Below are 17,380 nucleotides of genomic sequence, written 5' to 3' on the forward strand. Positions count from 1 at the left end.
TAATTTAAAATATAATAATTTAACCCTTATATAATAATTTAAAAATTTTATTATTTCAATTATATTATTAAATTATATATTTTCAAATTAATTGCATATTTTATTAGAATTGAGTTAGAACGTGCGATATATATGCAACGTATAAAAAAAAAATTAAAGTCAGTTGAGTTAGCATTTAGAGGTAAAACTTTAACTAATTTATTAAGTTAGAAACATTTTTTTATCGGTTTTCGACCCATTATAGAAAAGAGGGAGAAGGAATTACAGAAAAGAGGGAGAAGGATTGAAGATACCGAAGTAATCTTAACTTGTTCAAGGTAGAGAGGAATTGTTTCAAAATATAGAAACCCCAGTATTGATAACATATTTGTTCTTCTTCTGCGACAGCATGAGGGGGAAGGTAAAGATGAATATTTCTATAGTTTTTGCATAGCAAATGATGTCCAGTTGGTGCATGTGAGATTCGTGCAGGCACGTCACTCCATAGAAGAGAGGGACAACTAACGAGGGTTTTGGAAATGAGGGTGGGTTTGACTAGAAAAAAAGGTATGTTTTATAGCAATTTTCTATATTTTTAAATAGTACATGTGGTTGAATGTTAGGTTTTTTCGAAATTTCTACCCAAAAATTAGGGTTTTTGTTTGGATTAGCTAGGATAATGGATTGTGTGTTTGTTTATACCCTTGTTTGTGTTTTTTTGGTTATTATAGTTTGTATTGTTGTGTTATTGTTAGATGATAATTAATTTGATTCCCTGTTTGTTGTAGAAGTGAAATATTGATTTTTTTTCTTTGTTGATTTTATACTTCTAATAGTAATGGCAGAGAAGTCTATGAATTTAATATTCTATCATGGTGGGTATTTTGAATTACAACCACAGATACATTACATTGGGGGTTATACACACTTTGATGGGTTAATTAACTGTGATAGATTATCAATATTTGAATTAGAGGGTAAGGTTAGAGATTTAAAAAATTAAGATATCAAAATGTAATGCAAATATTTCTAAGGGATATGATAGGGGCTGATACTGTAACTTTTAAATTGTTAAAAACTGATAAGAATGTGTTACACGAGTGTAATCAAGCTGAGCATCTCAGCGACTAACATATTTGTGTGTCACATGGTGTGGATATTCCTGTTTTTGTAGAAGTGGGGGGCAATGAATCTGTCATTATTAGTGGGCCTCAGGTTAGAGTAGAGACTACAAATAAGGATATGACATTCTCAGTTAATATAAGTGAAAGTGTTGCAGTAAATGAGAGTATTGGGGACATTGGTGTAAATGCACCTCTTAATGGAAATGTAGGTGTGGGACCACTAAGAAATAGTGATGGATATGAGGCTGAGAGTGAAAGACTAAAAAATGACATACTGTTTGGGTTTAGGGCAGAAAACTGTCGTGATGAGGGGACTGCAAGTGACAGTACAAGTGATAGTGAAAGTGATGGTTTGAGTGAAAATAATGACAAAGGGGAAGAGAAAGGTGATTTGGCAATAGAAAATGAAGATCTTGGGGTTGCACATCTGAGTGAGATTGATGAAGAGTTAATTTCTGCTATGTAAAAAGTTAGGAGGTACAGATTGCATAGATCTAGTGCTCTACAACAGGGTAATGGAAATGATATTCCATTAGATGAGGCAAGTCTAGATGAGGGCTTTCAAGAGGAGTTTTCCCTAGATTCCAAGCATAAAGGGAAAACAGGCGGCAATGAACCTTTTTATGACAGCTCAATCCAAATTGTACAAAGTTAATTTCAAATGATGAAGAAGAAGATGGTGTTGTGGATGGAGGAAAAAGGCGTGGGGAAAAGCAGAGACACTTTGATCCTTCAACAACAATGCCATATTGGGAAGTTGGCATAATATTTGAGTCACTGAATGAATTTAAGAAAGCAGTTATCAAATATGTTGTGTTGGGGGGAATTGATTTAACTATTAGGCCAAATGAGCTTAAAAGAGTGAGGGTGAGGTGTAAAGAAGGATGTCCTTGGCTTCTGTTTTCTAGTGTAAAGACAAGAATCAACAATTTTATCGTCAAGACATACAATCCAGTGCATAGGTGTTATAAAACAAATAGGAATAGAAAATGCAATTTAGGGTTTATTGCTAGGCATTTTCAGAGTAGGATTTTCTCACAGCTAGGGATTAAGATTAGAAAAATTCAGAAATTGTGTAAAGATGAGTTAAATGTGTATGTGGGGAGGACAGTAGCCATGAGGGCAAGAAACAAGGTGTTTGCATCCAACATGGGTGATTATAGAGTGGAATTTGCAGTGCTGCATGATTATTGTGATGAGATTAGGATGTCAAACCAAGGGACCACTTGCTTTGCATTAACAAAGAATTTGGAAGATGGAAGGAAATAGTTTAAAAAATTCTGTGTGTTTTCAAGCATTGAGACAAGGATTCAAAGAGGGATGTAGACAAATTATAGGACTGGATGAATGTTTTTTGAAAAGTCCAACCAAAAGACAACTGTTTGTTACTGTTTCCAAAGATGGAAACAATCAAATGTTTCCATTGGCCTGGGTTGTGGTTGAAATAGAAAAAAAAAAAATGGAAATGGTTTATATCAATATTGAAGATGAATCTGGGGATTACAACAGGGGATGGCTAGACTATTAGACATGCAGAAGGTAAACTCATTCTTACTTGTTAACTTAAATATTTATAGATTTGATTGCAATTGATTCCAATTGGTTGATGGAATTTTGAATGGTGCATTGATAGGGACTTGACTCTGTAATTTCTGAAGAACTCCTTAAGGTGTAACACATTTGGACAAACTAGTCAAAAAAATGGAAAGGGAAGGAGAGAAGAAAAAAGTTCTGGAATGTGCAAGAAACTTATTTGAGGTATTGTTCAAACATAAGTTTAAAAAATGAACAAATTAGGAAAAGATAATGGGAAAGATTTGTTGTATTATAATCACAATACTTGGTGCAAAGCCTATTTTAGTAATAGGTGTCAGTGTGATGTTGTGGAAAACAATGTGAATGAAACCTTTAATGGGTGGATTCTGAGTGCAAGGATGAAGAGCATTATTAGTATGTTGGAAAAAAATTAAGGTTCAAGTCATGGAAATGATAGCAACTATGAGGGGATTTGCCAATACTTGGATTTGTGAAATCAGTCCAATGGCAATGGAGAAGCTTGAATTGAATAAATTACTTACAATGAAATGCAATTTGAAGTGGAATGGAAAAGCAGGTTTTGAAGTTTATGAAGGAGAATATGGACATACAGTGGATCTAAAGCTCCTAAAGTGTAATTGCAGGAGTTGGATGTTGAAAGGAATTCCCTACCAGCATGTCATAGCTGCTGTGTATCATAGACAATTAAACTCAGAGAACTTTGTAGCTAAGTGGTATAGGAAGGAAGTGTTGCTATCTAGAAATCAATCCTTGATTTAGAGGGAATGAGTGAAAGGATTAAATACCTCAATTAGAGGAGTAATTGAAGGAATTATCTTAGGTCAACTTTATGTTTTAATTTTTTGGTAGTTTCCTATTCTTGTATAACCTAAGATAAAAAGATCTCTTGTATATATACTCGACAACTGATTGCTTGAGGTAAGGAATCAATAAATTAATTTCAAAATTATTTGTTCATGGTATTAGAGCTAGGCTCGACACTGGTCTGACCTTAATCTCATCGATTCTTTTTTTCCCCGAACCACAACATCAATTCTTTATGGCAGAAACTAATTCTTCTTTGGCAGACTCTTCCATCGCTCCTGTCATTTCTACTACTTCAGCTAATCCCACACCAAACCTATCATCAACCCTTGATTTTCATTCTCTTCAATTCACCCAACACAAACTCAACAGAACCAACTTTCATGAATGGTTCTAATTTGTGTTGCTTGTTATGAAAAAGGCAAGGGCAAAGTTGGATATCTTACGAGCCAGTGCTATTCATATGCCACCTTCAACTGCTGCTAACTATTCAACTTGGGATGCTAAAAATTCTATAGTCATGGCATGACTTATCAATTCTATGGAGCCTAAGATAGGGCAGACCTACCTTTTCTACAAAACTACAAAGGAGATATGGATGTTGTTCAATAAACTTACTCATATCAAAAACATGACCTAGCATTTTGAAATCCATTCTGCCCTTCGAATTGCTAGACAAGGTAACATGTCAGTTACCAAATACTATAATATTCTAATTGAACTTTGGCAGAATATAGACCTTTTTTATTATATTAGTTGGCATTGTCCTGAGGATGGTTCTAAGTACAATAAAATGTTGGAGAACGAAAGGGTGTTCGATTTCTTACATGGCCTCGACAAAGGTCTAGATGAAGTTCATGGTCGTCTTCTTGGTACCAAATCTTTCCTCTTCATCAGAGAAGCCTTTGTCGAAATTAGACATGAGGAAAGCCGTAAACGAGTTATGCTTAGTAGTCCTTCAAACTAGCCTTTTGATTTGGAATCTTAGAGCTCTGCCTTGACAGTCCATTGCAGTACATCTCATTCAAAGGACCAGAAACTCAAAGATAAAATTTGGTGTGATCATTGCAATAAACCCCATCATGCGAAGGACATATGCTGGAAACTTCATGGTAAACCTGCAAATTGGAAGCCAAGAAGTTAATGATAGCAACATCAGTAGCACATATTTTTTATTTCAATAGCATACACAACTGACTCAACCATCATTTTTGAAAAAATGGATGCTCCATTTATAATGGAACAAATGAAAATTTTACGACAACTATTGAACTAGTCTAAAGTGTTGTAAACTTCAAATTTTTTGTGAAAACTATCACCCAAATACCAAGAATATTCATGTCAAATCATCAAGAATAAATAAACAATAAACGGAAGCGTACCTGAATCCATAATGATTATGTCTCTTTAGATTCGTGCGGCGAGCCTTCCAGATTAATATGAATTTCTGAGAGAATCCTTTAAGTTTCTCTTCGTAACTAGTTTCTGATGATGGAATACAGAAACAGAACTGATTCGTTCGTGTGACTTGGGAACCATAACTGCTGTATTTATAAAGGTAACAACCCGTTGCCCTACTGATAATTCTGGGCCTTTAAGTATCTACACATCAAAGGCCCACACCCTATTAGATACATTAAAGCCCAAAACTTAACAGATCACTTTTTAATTGGGCTTAGATTATTTGACAGCCCACAATGCGTAATTATTCACATATGAGCCCAATGTTGGATTAAGGATCCCACATAAAGTGCTTAAGGAAACTGTACCCACCCCTCAAACTAGCACAACCGTTGTTGCTCTTAGAGGTAATGCTCAATCCACCTTATTATCTCAAACACATTCTAGCAACTATTGGATTATAGACACTAGGGCATCAGATCATATCACAGGTTCATCAAATTTTTTTCCATTTATGAAGATTGTGCTGATATATTAAGGTCGTAGTTGCAAATGGGAGTGTAACTAGTGTGGTTGGTTGAGACACTATCTTTCTACTTGGATTAACATTGTTTTTTTCTCTTTATGTTCCATGTCTTCAATGCAATCTCCTTTCTATTAGTAAATTAACTAAAGATCTCAATCTAAGAGGGTCCTATTCATCCTCTCAGCTACTCCATTCTGTTGAGGAGTGTAGGGGACTGTTCTATGCCTAGTAATTCCATACTCCTTGCATAGGTTATCAAAATCAGAATTGCAAAATTCTAAGCCATTATCAGTCCTAAGATATTTTATTTTCTTGTCAGTTTGATTTTCTATTTGAGTTTTCCAGTTTTTAAAACTTTTAAAAGTTTCTGATTTATCTTTTAAGAGAACAATCCAAACTCGCCTAGAGTAATCATCAATCATAGACAAAAAATACCTATTGCCACCTGATGTGGGTTTTGATGCTGGCTCCCAAAGTTCTGAATGAATGTATTCTAAGGCTCTAGAGGCTCTATGAACATTAGAGGAGAAAGATAGCCTATGATGTTTTCCTAGGACACAATGATCACAGAAAGGGATATCAGACACAAAGTCCTTACCAAAAACACCTTTATCACTTAGCAACTTAAGCCCTTTAACACTCACATGTGCTAACCTGTTGTGCCACTTGATAGTGACATCAGGATTGATTGATGCTATATGGGATCCTAGATTATTAATTACCTCAGCATTTAATACATAGATCCCATTTCTCCTTACCCCTTTACATACTACCATTGATCCTTTAAACATTTTTAACACCCCATTTTCAATTTTTCCAGTAAGACCACTCTTTTCTAATTCTCCAACTGAAATTAAATTTCTAGCCATTTCAGGTATATATCTAACATCTTTTAAATTTAAGACATAGCCATTGTCTAACTTAACAGAGATGTTTCCTATCCCAATGATTTTATATGCTAAGTTACTGCATACTATGGCATGCCCACCTTCAGATTCATGCAAGTTTTCAAACCAATGTTTTTGTGATGTAACATGAAATGATGCTTCTGAATCTAAGATCCATTCATGCATGTATGATTTTGCAGCAACATTAATTTCAGTGGAATCAGAATCTAAGAGCATGTAGACTTCACTAGGATTATATGAGGTTACTACATTAGCTTCTTCTTGATCCTTACCCTTTTCTTTATTTTTATTTTTCTCTGCATAGCAATCTTTAATAAAGTGCCCAATCTTACCACACCCATAGCACTTTTTCCCCTTACCTCGGTTTTTGGATTTGGACCTACTTCTACCATTTTTCTTACTACCTCCCTCTTGATTTTTAAATTGGGACCTACCTCTCATCATATGGACCTCACCATGCCTTTTCTCATGTTTAAGTTCCATTTCTTTACTTCTTAAAGAATCTATAACAATTTCAGGTGTTAAGGTATCCCTACCATACTTAATGGCATTTTTTACCTCTTTATAGATATCTGGAATTGCATTTAATAAGATCACAGCCTTATATTCTTCAGATACTGTTTCACCACAATTAGTGATATCTTGAACTATTTTGTTGAAGACATCTAAATTGTCATCTAGATCCTTAGAGGGGTCAATCTTAAAACTGAAAATTTTTTCTAACAAATAGAGTTTATTTGGTGTAGACTTCTTTACATATAATTTTTCCAATTTTTCCCATAGCTCTTTAGTTGTGTTAAGTTTTCCTACCTTTCTTAACACTGAATCAGAGAGGTGTAAGATTATTGAAGTGTATGCCAATTCATCAGCTTCTAGTATTTGTTCTTCTTTAGTACCTTCAAGGTATTTACCATCTATGGCCTTAGATACCTTTTGTTGTACTAAGATCCCCTTCATTTTTTGTTGCCAAATAGAAAAGTCCCCCTTCCCATTGAAAACCCCTAGTTCAAAGTGTGTAGTCATACTCACTAAGTATATGAGTTTCACACAGAATATGCAGCCTAATTAAATTTAATACAAACACACAATTTTAAAATTGATTTAGGCAGCAAATTCTCAAGAGGTTAATAAAACAGAACTGATCAAGACTAAACAGAGTAGTGAAGACTGATAAAGTAATCAGTATTATAGATTTGCACACAACCAAGAATAACTGATATCACACACAGTAAATTATCAGAATGCACTAGGAATGTATCGGCAAAAAAAAAATAAATTTTGAGAACAGTAACAGCAGAACAAATAACTCAAGCTGATACAAAAATTTACCGAGCTAGATCTCAAGAGAGAGATCTAGAATGGAATCGGGTCGGATCTCTTGAGCCTGCCAACCTTCACGCGCCAAAGTCTGTCACTACACGCGCCGTTACCAGCCGGAGTGTAGACTGGCACGCGTCGGTCAGGGCGAAGCTACTCGGACTGATGATCACGGATCTGGGGTTGGTTTACCCCAAATCATTCACTGCACAAAGCAATAGGAGTTAACCGATTCGGGTTTCAAGTAAACCCTAGAACCACTTACCGTGAAAAAATCGATCGAAGAAACCAGAGGGCTTTTTCGATTAGGGTTTGATTTTGCACAACCCAGGAGCCACACAAGGCTCTGATACCATTTGTTGCGGAAGATTACTAATTCAAAACAGAAAAGAGGTTAAAGCAATATATAATCAAACCAAATAGATATCGAACATATCAGCCAAGAACATGATAGAGCAAGAGAAACTCCCTGTAAATAACTTGTCAAGGCTCAGATCTGGGTCAGTCCAGATTATACCACCCAGGTAACACCAAAATAGGGACACCAAGCCTCACGGAAGCTCACAAGGGACAAGCCACACAAGACCCCCAAATCGGAACCCTAAACCCTCTCGGCCAGAACACCAATCTTCTCCCAAAACCACACAGGTAATGTTCACCACAAGATCCACCAAGGAACAAGAACGATCACAGAGATATGAGATGAAGAACAGTACCCCGAGAACTTACCTCAAGCGGATCTGTCGCGCCAAGTAAATAGAGGCTACTCACCGACCGACCATGGGCTTCCCAAAGGAAAGGAAGATCACTCCAAGAGGATGAGATCTGACCGAAGAAGGAAAGAACCAGCTTACGGATCTCAGCCATCGAAGGAAAGGATCGAGAGAGCAAAGAGAGGAAGAGAGAGAGAGAGAGAGGCCGTCAAATGAGGGCAAAGAAGGCAGAAAAGATGCCTTTTATATGGTGGTACTAGGGCACGGTTGCAAAGGGCCATTTGGCTTGGGCTTGGGCTTCCTTAAGCCTTGAGCAAATGGGCTCAGCCCATTTCTCCTCCAAAGGCCTAATTAAGGGCTTATGGCCCGACTTTTAATGGGCTGCCAATGGGTGGTATTTTAGACGGTACTTCAATCCCGGGCCGAAGCCTATGAAGATAAACCCGAATATTTCGTCATAGCCTTGGGCCTCTTTGGGAAACAAAAACAACAGATCCTACTTCCTTTTAATGTGAACATTGTGTTTATGCTAAATATCCATGCTCTCAATATCTTGCTCACCCCTACAAATTCTCACAACTACTCCATATTATTCATAGTGACATTTGGGGCCAGCTCATGTCTCAACTTTAACCAGTACTCTATGGTTTTTCACATTTATTGATGACTAGACCTGTGTTTGTTGGGTTTATCTCATGAAGGACAAATCTGAGACTTGTTCCATATTTAAATTGTTGGGTTTTTGCATGGAAGATTAGCTCTAGAAGTTGAAGAGAAGAACCTGTTTAGAATGAAGATATTTTTCTGACTGTTTTTTATTCTAAGTTAGATTAGATAACCTAGTTATTTTATTATGAGGGGTATGTTGGTCTTTTGTAGAGGCTAAGTTTTTTAAATCCCTTGTAATTGCCGCCTCCCTATAGTTTATAAATAGGAGGCGAGTGCTAGCAGTCAGATATAACATTCTCATTCATTCTGATTGTTCTCTAGATGCAAGTGATGCTGTCAAGATAGCGAGAGAGAGAGGGAAAGGCTTTGAGATAAAATTAGTCTTTGTATTCTCTTGAGAGTGCAACGAACTTGTGTGAGGGAGAGTAAGGAGGTTCTTGTATCTTGTTTCAACTGGTTTCTAGTAGATTTATTCTTGGAGAGAAGGCTGGATGTAGGATTGCTTCAAAGCAGTCCGAACCGGGATAATTCTTTGCCTCTTTGGTGGTTTGATTGTTCTAATCCTTCATTTACTTTTTGCTTTACAATTGCTGTAAATATATTCTGTTATTATCTTGATTTTCGGGTGAGGAGTGTTGAGAGATTGGCAAATCTAAGTCTTGAATAAGTTCCTAAGAGCTCCTAAAATTTACATAAATAATTTCATAAACTTGTTACCAATCTTCTTCAGTCTTTTGTCCATGTCTTTTGAATTGATAATGGTAGGGAATACTTTGCACAAGAACTTAACTAATACCTTATTGATCAGGGTATCCTGAAAAAAAGTTCATATCCCTCTACTTCCTAACAAAATTGGATAGCAGAAAGGAAAACTAGGCATCTTCTCCAGGTGCCCCAATCCCTAATGTTTTTAGCAATGTTCCAAATACTTTTTGGGGTGAAGTTATTCTAACAGCCACCTATCTCATAAATAGGTTGCATTCCAAACCACTTAACTATCGAAAACCCCATTCAGCTGTTTATAGCCATGTTTCCTAAAGTTTGCATTCTAAACTCATTGCCTCCCAAAGTGTTTGGATGTACTGCCTTTGTTCATAATTAATGCCCTCATTATGGCAAATGTGATCCTAAGGTACTCAAATATATTTTTGCTGGATACTTTCCAACCTAAAAAGGTTACAAGTGCTGCTCTCCTTCCACTCATCGATTTTATGTCTCTTGTGATGTATGTTTTGTTGAACATCAGCCTTACTATCCCAATGCTTCTCTCCAGGGAGAGACCTCTCATGAAGATAATCATTGGCACCCATCTATTTCACTTCCTATTTCCCTTCAATTTATCTATTCAGCGTTCCAACACTAGAACTATCCTCACATCCTTCATATCTTTCACTAGACCAACTTGAACTTATACAAGAAGAGTCAAGGGGGAGAACCTATTACTGAACCACAACCAATCAAGGTTTACTCAAGAAGGCCAAAAGCTCCTCCACATGGCCATTCATCTAAACTAGAGCCAAGTCCTGGCTTGAAAGAGGCTACCTTAGTTGATGATCTTGATGTTCCAATTGCTATAAGAGAAGAAATAAGATCTTGTACCAAGCATTCTATCTCCAACTATCTAACTTATTCTAAGTTGTCTCCTAAGTACGTGGTCTTTACCACTATGATTGACAATGTAAAAATCCCTAAGGACATTCAAAGTTCCTTTCATGATCTTGAATGGAAATAAGCTATTTTGGAAGAAATGAATGCATTGATTGATAATAAGACTTGGGATATTATGGAGTTACTTGAAGGAAAGAGACTTGTCGGATGTAAATGGATATTCATAGTCAAATAAGGCCTAGATGTAAAAATAGAGAGATACAAGGCAAGTTTAGTTACTCAAGGATTCACCCAAATTTATGGCATAGACTATGAAGAAATGTTTGCTCTCGTAGTAAAGTTAAATTCAATAAGGGTTCTTTTGTCTCTTGCTGCCAACTTAGATTGACAACTTCACCAGATAGAAATTAAGAATGCTTTCTTGAATGGGGAGCTAGAAGAAGAAGTTTATATGAAGTTTTCACTTGGTTTTGAATTTACTGAAGTCTCAGGTAAAGTTTATAAATTAAAGAAGTCTCTCAATGGTATCAAGCAATCACCTAGGGCATAATTCACAAGGTTTAGTGCTACTATGACTCAGTTTGGATATTAGCAAGGACAAGCTAACCATACTCTCTTCATTAAACAGGCTAAAAATGGAAAAAGATAAATTTTGATATTGTATGTGGATGATATGGTGATAATGGGTGATGACATGATGAGATAAAGGGACTTAAAACCCAGTTGTAGGTTGAATTTAAGGTCAAAGATCTTGATACACTTAAATAATTCCTTGGCATGGAGATAATAAGGAGTAAACAAGGTATTTTCATAACCTAAAGAAAATACACACTTGATCTCTAGAATGAAACTAGAAAACTTGGTTGTAGACCTATATGTATTCCATTAGAATGAAATTGGAAACAAAAAGTCACAAAAAAATGACTCTACCGTGGATAAGAAAAGATATTAGTGCCTAGTAAGGAAGTTGATATACCTTTCCCTTACCAAACTTGATATTGCCTATAGTATAAGTGTTGCGAGTCAATTTATGCAGTCACTTACATAAAGACACCTGGAGGTAGTAAACCAGATTCTTCGATATCTTAAAGGGACCCCTGGAAAAGGGATTTTGTTTCTGAAGAATGATCATTGATGAGTTGAATACTTTGTAGATGTAGACTGGGCATGTTCAATTGAGGATAACAAGTCCACAACTAGCTACTGCACTAAACTATGGGATAATTTGGTCACTTGGAGGAGTAAAAAACAAACAATTGTGGCAAGAGTAGTGCTGAGGTCAAGTACGGAGCAATTATTAAAGGGATTTGTGAGTTGATATATTTAGGATAGGACTTGAGAGTTACTTGGATAGGACCTATGAAATTGTATAGTGACAACAAATCAACTATCAGTATAGTTCATAATCCAATCTAGCATGACAGAATGAAACATGTGAAAATAGATCGAAACTTCATTAAAATAGAGATTGATAGTGGAGCTATTATCCCATCCTACATCCCGACCAAGACACAAGAAGCTGATGTTCTAACTAAGGCACTGTCGAAACCAGGTTTTGAAACATTTGTAAGCAAGATAGGCGTGATCAACATCTATTCACCAGCTTGAGGGGGGTACTGGAATCCAAAAATCAATCCTTGATTTAGAGGGAATGATTGAAAGGATTAAATCCCTAAATTAGAGGAGTAATTGAAGGAATTATCTTAGGTTAACTTTTTATTTTAGTTTTTTGGTGCTTTCCTATTCTTTTATAGCCTAAGATAGAATGATCTCTTGAATATATATTGTACATCTGATTGCTTGAGGTAAGAAATTAAGAAATTTCTTCCAAAAGTATTTGTTCAGGAAGCTTATCTTAAATCTTATGGTTACCCTATTCAACTTGTTAGGGAAATAAGATTGTGGCCTGCGTACAATAACTCATTAATTGAGCCTCCAGCAATGACAAAACAACCTAGGAGATGCAAGATGAACAGAAGAAGGGACAAAGATGTACCAAAGAAGAACAAAATAGGAAAATACTCAAGAAGAGGGGTTTAAATGAATTGCAGCCTGTGTAAAACCTCAGGGCCATAATAAGAAAGGGTGTCCAATGAAGGGTAGAAGCCAAAATGAGGTAACTTCCAATTGCTTAAACTTCAGTACTCCATACATGACTTCTATTTATATTCATTCTCAATTTACAATACATGTAACAGAGGTAGAGTAGTAATGAAATATACAACTGTGAATATGGAGACTTCAACTTCAACCTCAACAGGAGTAAATGTGAGGAGGTCTATACCAAATCATATGCAACAAGCAATTCAAGGTACAGGAGAATGACTACAATATCATTTTTCTACTATTATGTAAATTGACCGCTTCAATTTGTATCATTTTTCACAGATTTTGGAAATCAGGACAGAGGTAATGCAAATGTAAGTGGCAGAAACAAGTTATGTTGGCTCTGTTGGAGCTTCAGTCAGAATTGGGAGGATTGATGTAGTTGATAACAATGCCAATTTAGGGGGTAGGCAAAGTAATAAGAATGTGAACCTTAGTAGTAGTGACTTACCATCAAATTCTAGTGGACATGGAAGGGTGAATATTGGAATTGGAGGAGGTGGATCTGACAACAATGGAGTTGGAATTTAGAATGTCACTGGCAGTGGAGTTGGAAGGGGCAGGGGAATGGGATGGTGTAATCTAAGCACAGGTAGTAAAAGATCATATGATGGTCCAATGATTGCATCAAATGCTAAGAGGAAACGTCAAGAACATTGGAATGAGAGTACTGTCTAATGAAAGAACTGGTGTTACAACCAAAAAGGTGAGCATGTATATATTAATTTGGAATATGTTCTTTTGGATGCCAGTTTATATTTAGTTGCTTTTGTTCTTCACTAATTGATTTAGTTTTTTATTGCTTGAGACTCTTTCTAGACCTTCAAGGATAATTCGCACGCTTGCTCAGGTGAAGAGCTCTGCTGTTGTGATAGGGGATTTAGGCTTCAAGCCTCGAGGCCTTAAATGGAAAGGGAAGAATGCAATCACAGTAAGACAACTGCATCAAGAGAGAACGGACATGTAAAAAATGAGGAACCAACAACGGCAACAACCTAGGAGTCAAGGCAACATCAACCCAAGCCAACAGAGTGGCAACCAATGAATTAACTTCTAGAATTATGACCTAGTTTATTTTTGCCTGTGTTGAACGTGGACACGCAACTTTTTAATGACTGCATATTTTGGTCCATTAGATAAGTGAATGGATTTGATAGTAAATTATTGTGCTTTGGTAATGTGGTATGTTACAATTGTAGGCATGAACAATATTTGTCGAAGATAAACAAAATTATTTAAGTTAATATATTAGTCCAATGCATATCATTGGTTGTATTTTGGTATTATTCAATTTTATTTTTTACTATGAGCTATAAACAATAAGTAAAAATGAAAACGAAGATATATTTTCCTACTTAAAGATATATTTTTATTACATTTTATTAATTTTCAATAGACATTGAAAAATTCATGTTAACATTTTTTATGAGTTTAATTGAACTTAAGTGTGTCGATAACATAAGTTTTTTATCACGCTAATAAGGTGTACAATTGACTTAAAAATATATAATTTATGATATACTTGAAATAACTAAAAATTTGAATTAATATATGAGAAAAAATTTAAATCACAGGAGTTAAAGTCATGAGTTTCGCTATAAACAATTTTAGTTTAGAAATTTTCAGACAATATAGCCTTTAATTGCATATTCTCCTTGCAGTTACAGTCCAGTCTTCTTTCTCAGTCATGGCTGCTGCGTTGGGTACCGCAATTTCCGCCACAGTTTCCCGCCTGAACTTCATCTCTACAACCTCATTTCGCCAATCTCTCAGAGCAATTGAAACTAGGTTTTCGTCGTCTTCACCCTCCAGGTTCTCGATGTCTTCACGTTTGAATTCCCCAAAACCATTCGCGCAGAACCTAACAGCAGCTGATAACTTGGTCATTTTGGGGATTGAGACGAGCTGCGACGACACTGCCGCTGCTGTTGTAAGCCCTACAAACACAAAATGGAACACTTTTCTGTCGTTTTGTATTCTGCTATTCGCTTTGTGGCTGTGGTTGATTAACTTGATTTGTGCCGTTCTCGATATTTGTTGGTTGGTTGTAGGTTCGAAGTGATGGCGAAATCCTCAGCCAAATTGTTTCGTCCCAGGTACTATGCTTGAAATTTTGGATTAACAGGGGAATTGGGTTTGGTACTATCTCGTGTTGTGTTTTTGTTGGAAATGATGATTAATTGCTTCTGCTTTAGTGTTGTAACCCTTGCAGTTACATTTCTGTATCTCATATATGTAAAACATGACGTGTATTTAGGGGAAAAGGGGTAAGCATTACTTTATTTCTTTACTTTTGTTGTTGGCGTGAGGGTCATTTCATAATTTGATAATCATCGTGTCATCTGTTTCCAATGTAACAATTCTATTTTCATAGATGGTTCAAGAGTCTAAGGAAATAATTTAATGGTTCTCACAGAATAAGGACTATCAAATAGATGCACATCGTATATAATCCTCTTCTTCTTTATTCTGTTTTCCCCTCTCAAAATGAAACTCTATTGAGTGAACAAGGGTTGCCAGCTGACAGACCCCTGTGCTCCTGAACATCTCAGGAAAGATCTCTGTTTCTGGTTAACCTCTTTACCTATCTCTGGCCAGATGGTGTCTGTCACTGATTCTCTTTCGTTTCACACAAAACATGCATGTATACATAATTGAAGTTTCTAATTACATATTAGTAAAATAACAGAAATTATTTTACTTTGCAATACACCTTTGATATGTATTTAATGCTGTAACTAATGCTCAGAAAAGTGAGTTAGCAATTAAGTTTAGTGAAAGGAGCTTTCTAGAAGTGGCCTACTTCAGATGCTTCATCTCCATGAAGTGGTTGTCTTCTAATGGCAGGGTCGGTTTGAAGTAGTGTGTACAGTGTAATATATATTACAATACTATTTTATACTCAGAGAAGCCATTAGGCTAGTTATATTCTGGGGTAGAACAAGCTATGAGTTGAGAAAAAGTTGGAGTATATTGAGGAAATTGAGGCTGTTAGTACTGACAAAACAAACTTTGAACTATTATTCCATGTTCAAAATATAGCTGTTGCTAATATAAAACTTCAATTTCATGAAGGCAGATTTGCTTGCTCGATATGGAGGAGTTGCTCCAAAAATGGCAGAAGAAGCACATGCACAAGTGATTGATCAAGTATCACTTTTTCCTTTTCTTGATAAGTTGATTATCACATTTTCTTCATATCAGTCTGCATTCATACACATTTGTTTGTTTTGTTTTTTATTGCATCTAAGATGCATCTATCATTTTTAAGTGTTTTGTATGTTTCATATCATGCCATCATCTTAAGCTGCCAATTCATGCGCTTACCTTAACAGGTTTAACTTCTTAAAGACTGACTATTGTGCGTATGTGTGTGACACTGGGTTCTGGGGGCATTTGCATAATGGATGTCATGATACTGGTCCCACATATTATTTGCCTTCCCATTGTAGGTAGTACAGGAAGCACTTGATAAAGCTAATATAAAGGAGAATGATCTTTCTGCAGTTTCTGTCACCATTGGTCCTGGATTAAGCCTTTGTCTACGTGGTAATTGATCGTTGGAATTATTTTATTTAGAGTGTTGGGTAATGCTTTATTGCATGCATCATGATTAGATTGGTGCAAATTGTATTTTTTGGCCAGTCATAGGAACTATAACATGCTTATTTTACACTCTTTACTTAATAATTTAGTGCATCTCTGCTACTTAGTTATCTTACATGGATCTGAAAATGTTGTTTGAGAGAGAACTCTATCTCATAGCTCAGCACTTTAGATAATTTCTAAGAGAAAAGGCGAAAGCTCCTTATGCCTTCTTGTGCTATTGCATTGTAGTTGGTGTGCAGAAAGCTCGGAAAATTGCTGGGACTTTCAACCTACCAATTGTTGGTGTCCATCACATGGAAGCTCATGCTTTAGTAGCCAGGTAGAGTGTAATTAAGTGAAAATTTATAGTTTAACGCAAACCTTGAAGTAAGGATTGAAGTGAGTTTAGCTATTGCATTTCAGCTGATGTAGTAAAGTTCCTATCAATATTTGAACTATCCATCTCTCACTGGTGATAGGGATCAAGCAATGAAGATACCTTTTGGAGAATAAAGAATAATAGCATAAATACTAAATAGATTAAAAATAAGTTATTTATCCAAAATAAATTAGGAATGGGTTTATTTGTTATCCAAAACAAAGTGGGGAGCCTGGTCATTGGTTTGCCCTTTATACAGGATCTTAGATTTTAAGTTTCTAGGATTAAATATATATTTTGTGAAAACAATCACAAGGAATACTCATGTTTTGATTGATCTTGAACTTACAGAATTTGGAGACTCTCTCTCTCAGTATTTCTTTGCTCTCTTTCTTGCCCTCTATTTCTTCTCCAATTCTTTCTCCCAATCTTTGACTTCTCCTTCTTCACTTCCACATATCCTTTCCTTTCTATTGCTCTATTGCAGCTCTTCTTTTCTCAGGTTTTATTCTTCTCATCTATTCTTCTTCTTCTTGCTACAATTCACATTAGGCTGAACTTCAATCCATCCTTAAAATCTTCTACAAACAATTATTGTCAAAAACTGATGGCTGGAAACTTCAGAGCTGTAGAACAATTGTGATTTGCAGCAGATTTTGTGGATTGATTGAAGTTAGGCTCTGGTACCAAGAAGAATATGA

At 35.9% G+C, this 17,380-nt stretch overlaps 1 protein-coding gene and 1 long non-coding RNA gene across 3 annotated transcripts; both read left to right on the plus strand.

Annotated features, from left to right (window-relative positions):
• Positions 1-223: 223 nt before the first annotated feature.
• LOC127801290 (uncharacterized) lies at positions 224-13,944 on the plus strand. 2 transcript variants are annotated; one of them, XR_008022992.1, is made up of 5 exons: positions 224-546; positions 12,496-12,722; positions 12,805-12,917; positions 12,995-13,418; positions 13,521-13,944. It is a non-coding gene; the product is annotated as an uncharacterized LOC127801290 (long non-coding RNA). The 2 variants fall into 2 exon arrangements; XR_008022993.1 differs by having other exon boundaries at positions 13,532-13,943.
• A 209-nt stretch (positions 13,945-14,153) lies between these two features.
• On the plus strand, positions 14,154-16,644 carry LOC127802538 (probable tRNA N6-adenosine threonylcarbamoyltransferase, mitochondrial). Its single transcript, XM_052338389.1, has 5 exons — positions 14,154-14,642; positions 14,764-14,808; positions 15,788-15,862; positions 16,165-16,261; positions 16,550-16,644. Exons 1-5 carry the CDS (start codon positions 14,400-14,402, stop codon positions 16,642-16,644), a joined length of 555 nt encoding a protein of 184 aa, XP_052194349.1. The 5' UTR covers positions 14,154-14,399.
• Positions 16,645-17,380: the final 736 nt, after the last annotated feature.

The sequence above is a fragment of the Diospyros lotus genome, chromosome 5, assembly GCF_014633365.1.
Source record: "Diospyros lotus cultivar Yz01 chromosome 5, ASM1463336v1, whole genome shotgun sequence".
Classification (NCBI taxonomy): domain Eukaryota; kingdom Viridiplantae; phylum Streptophyta; class Magnoliopsida; order Ericales; family Ebenaceae; genus Diospyros; species Diospyros lotus.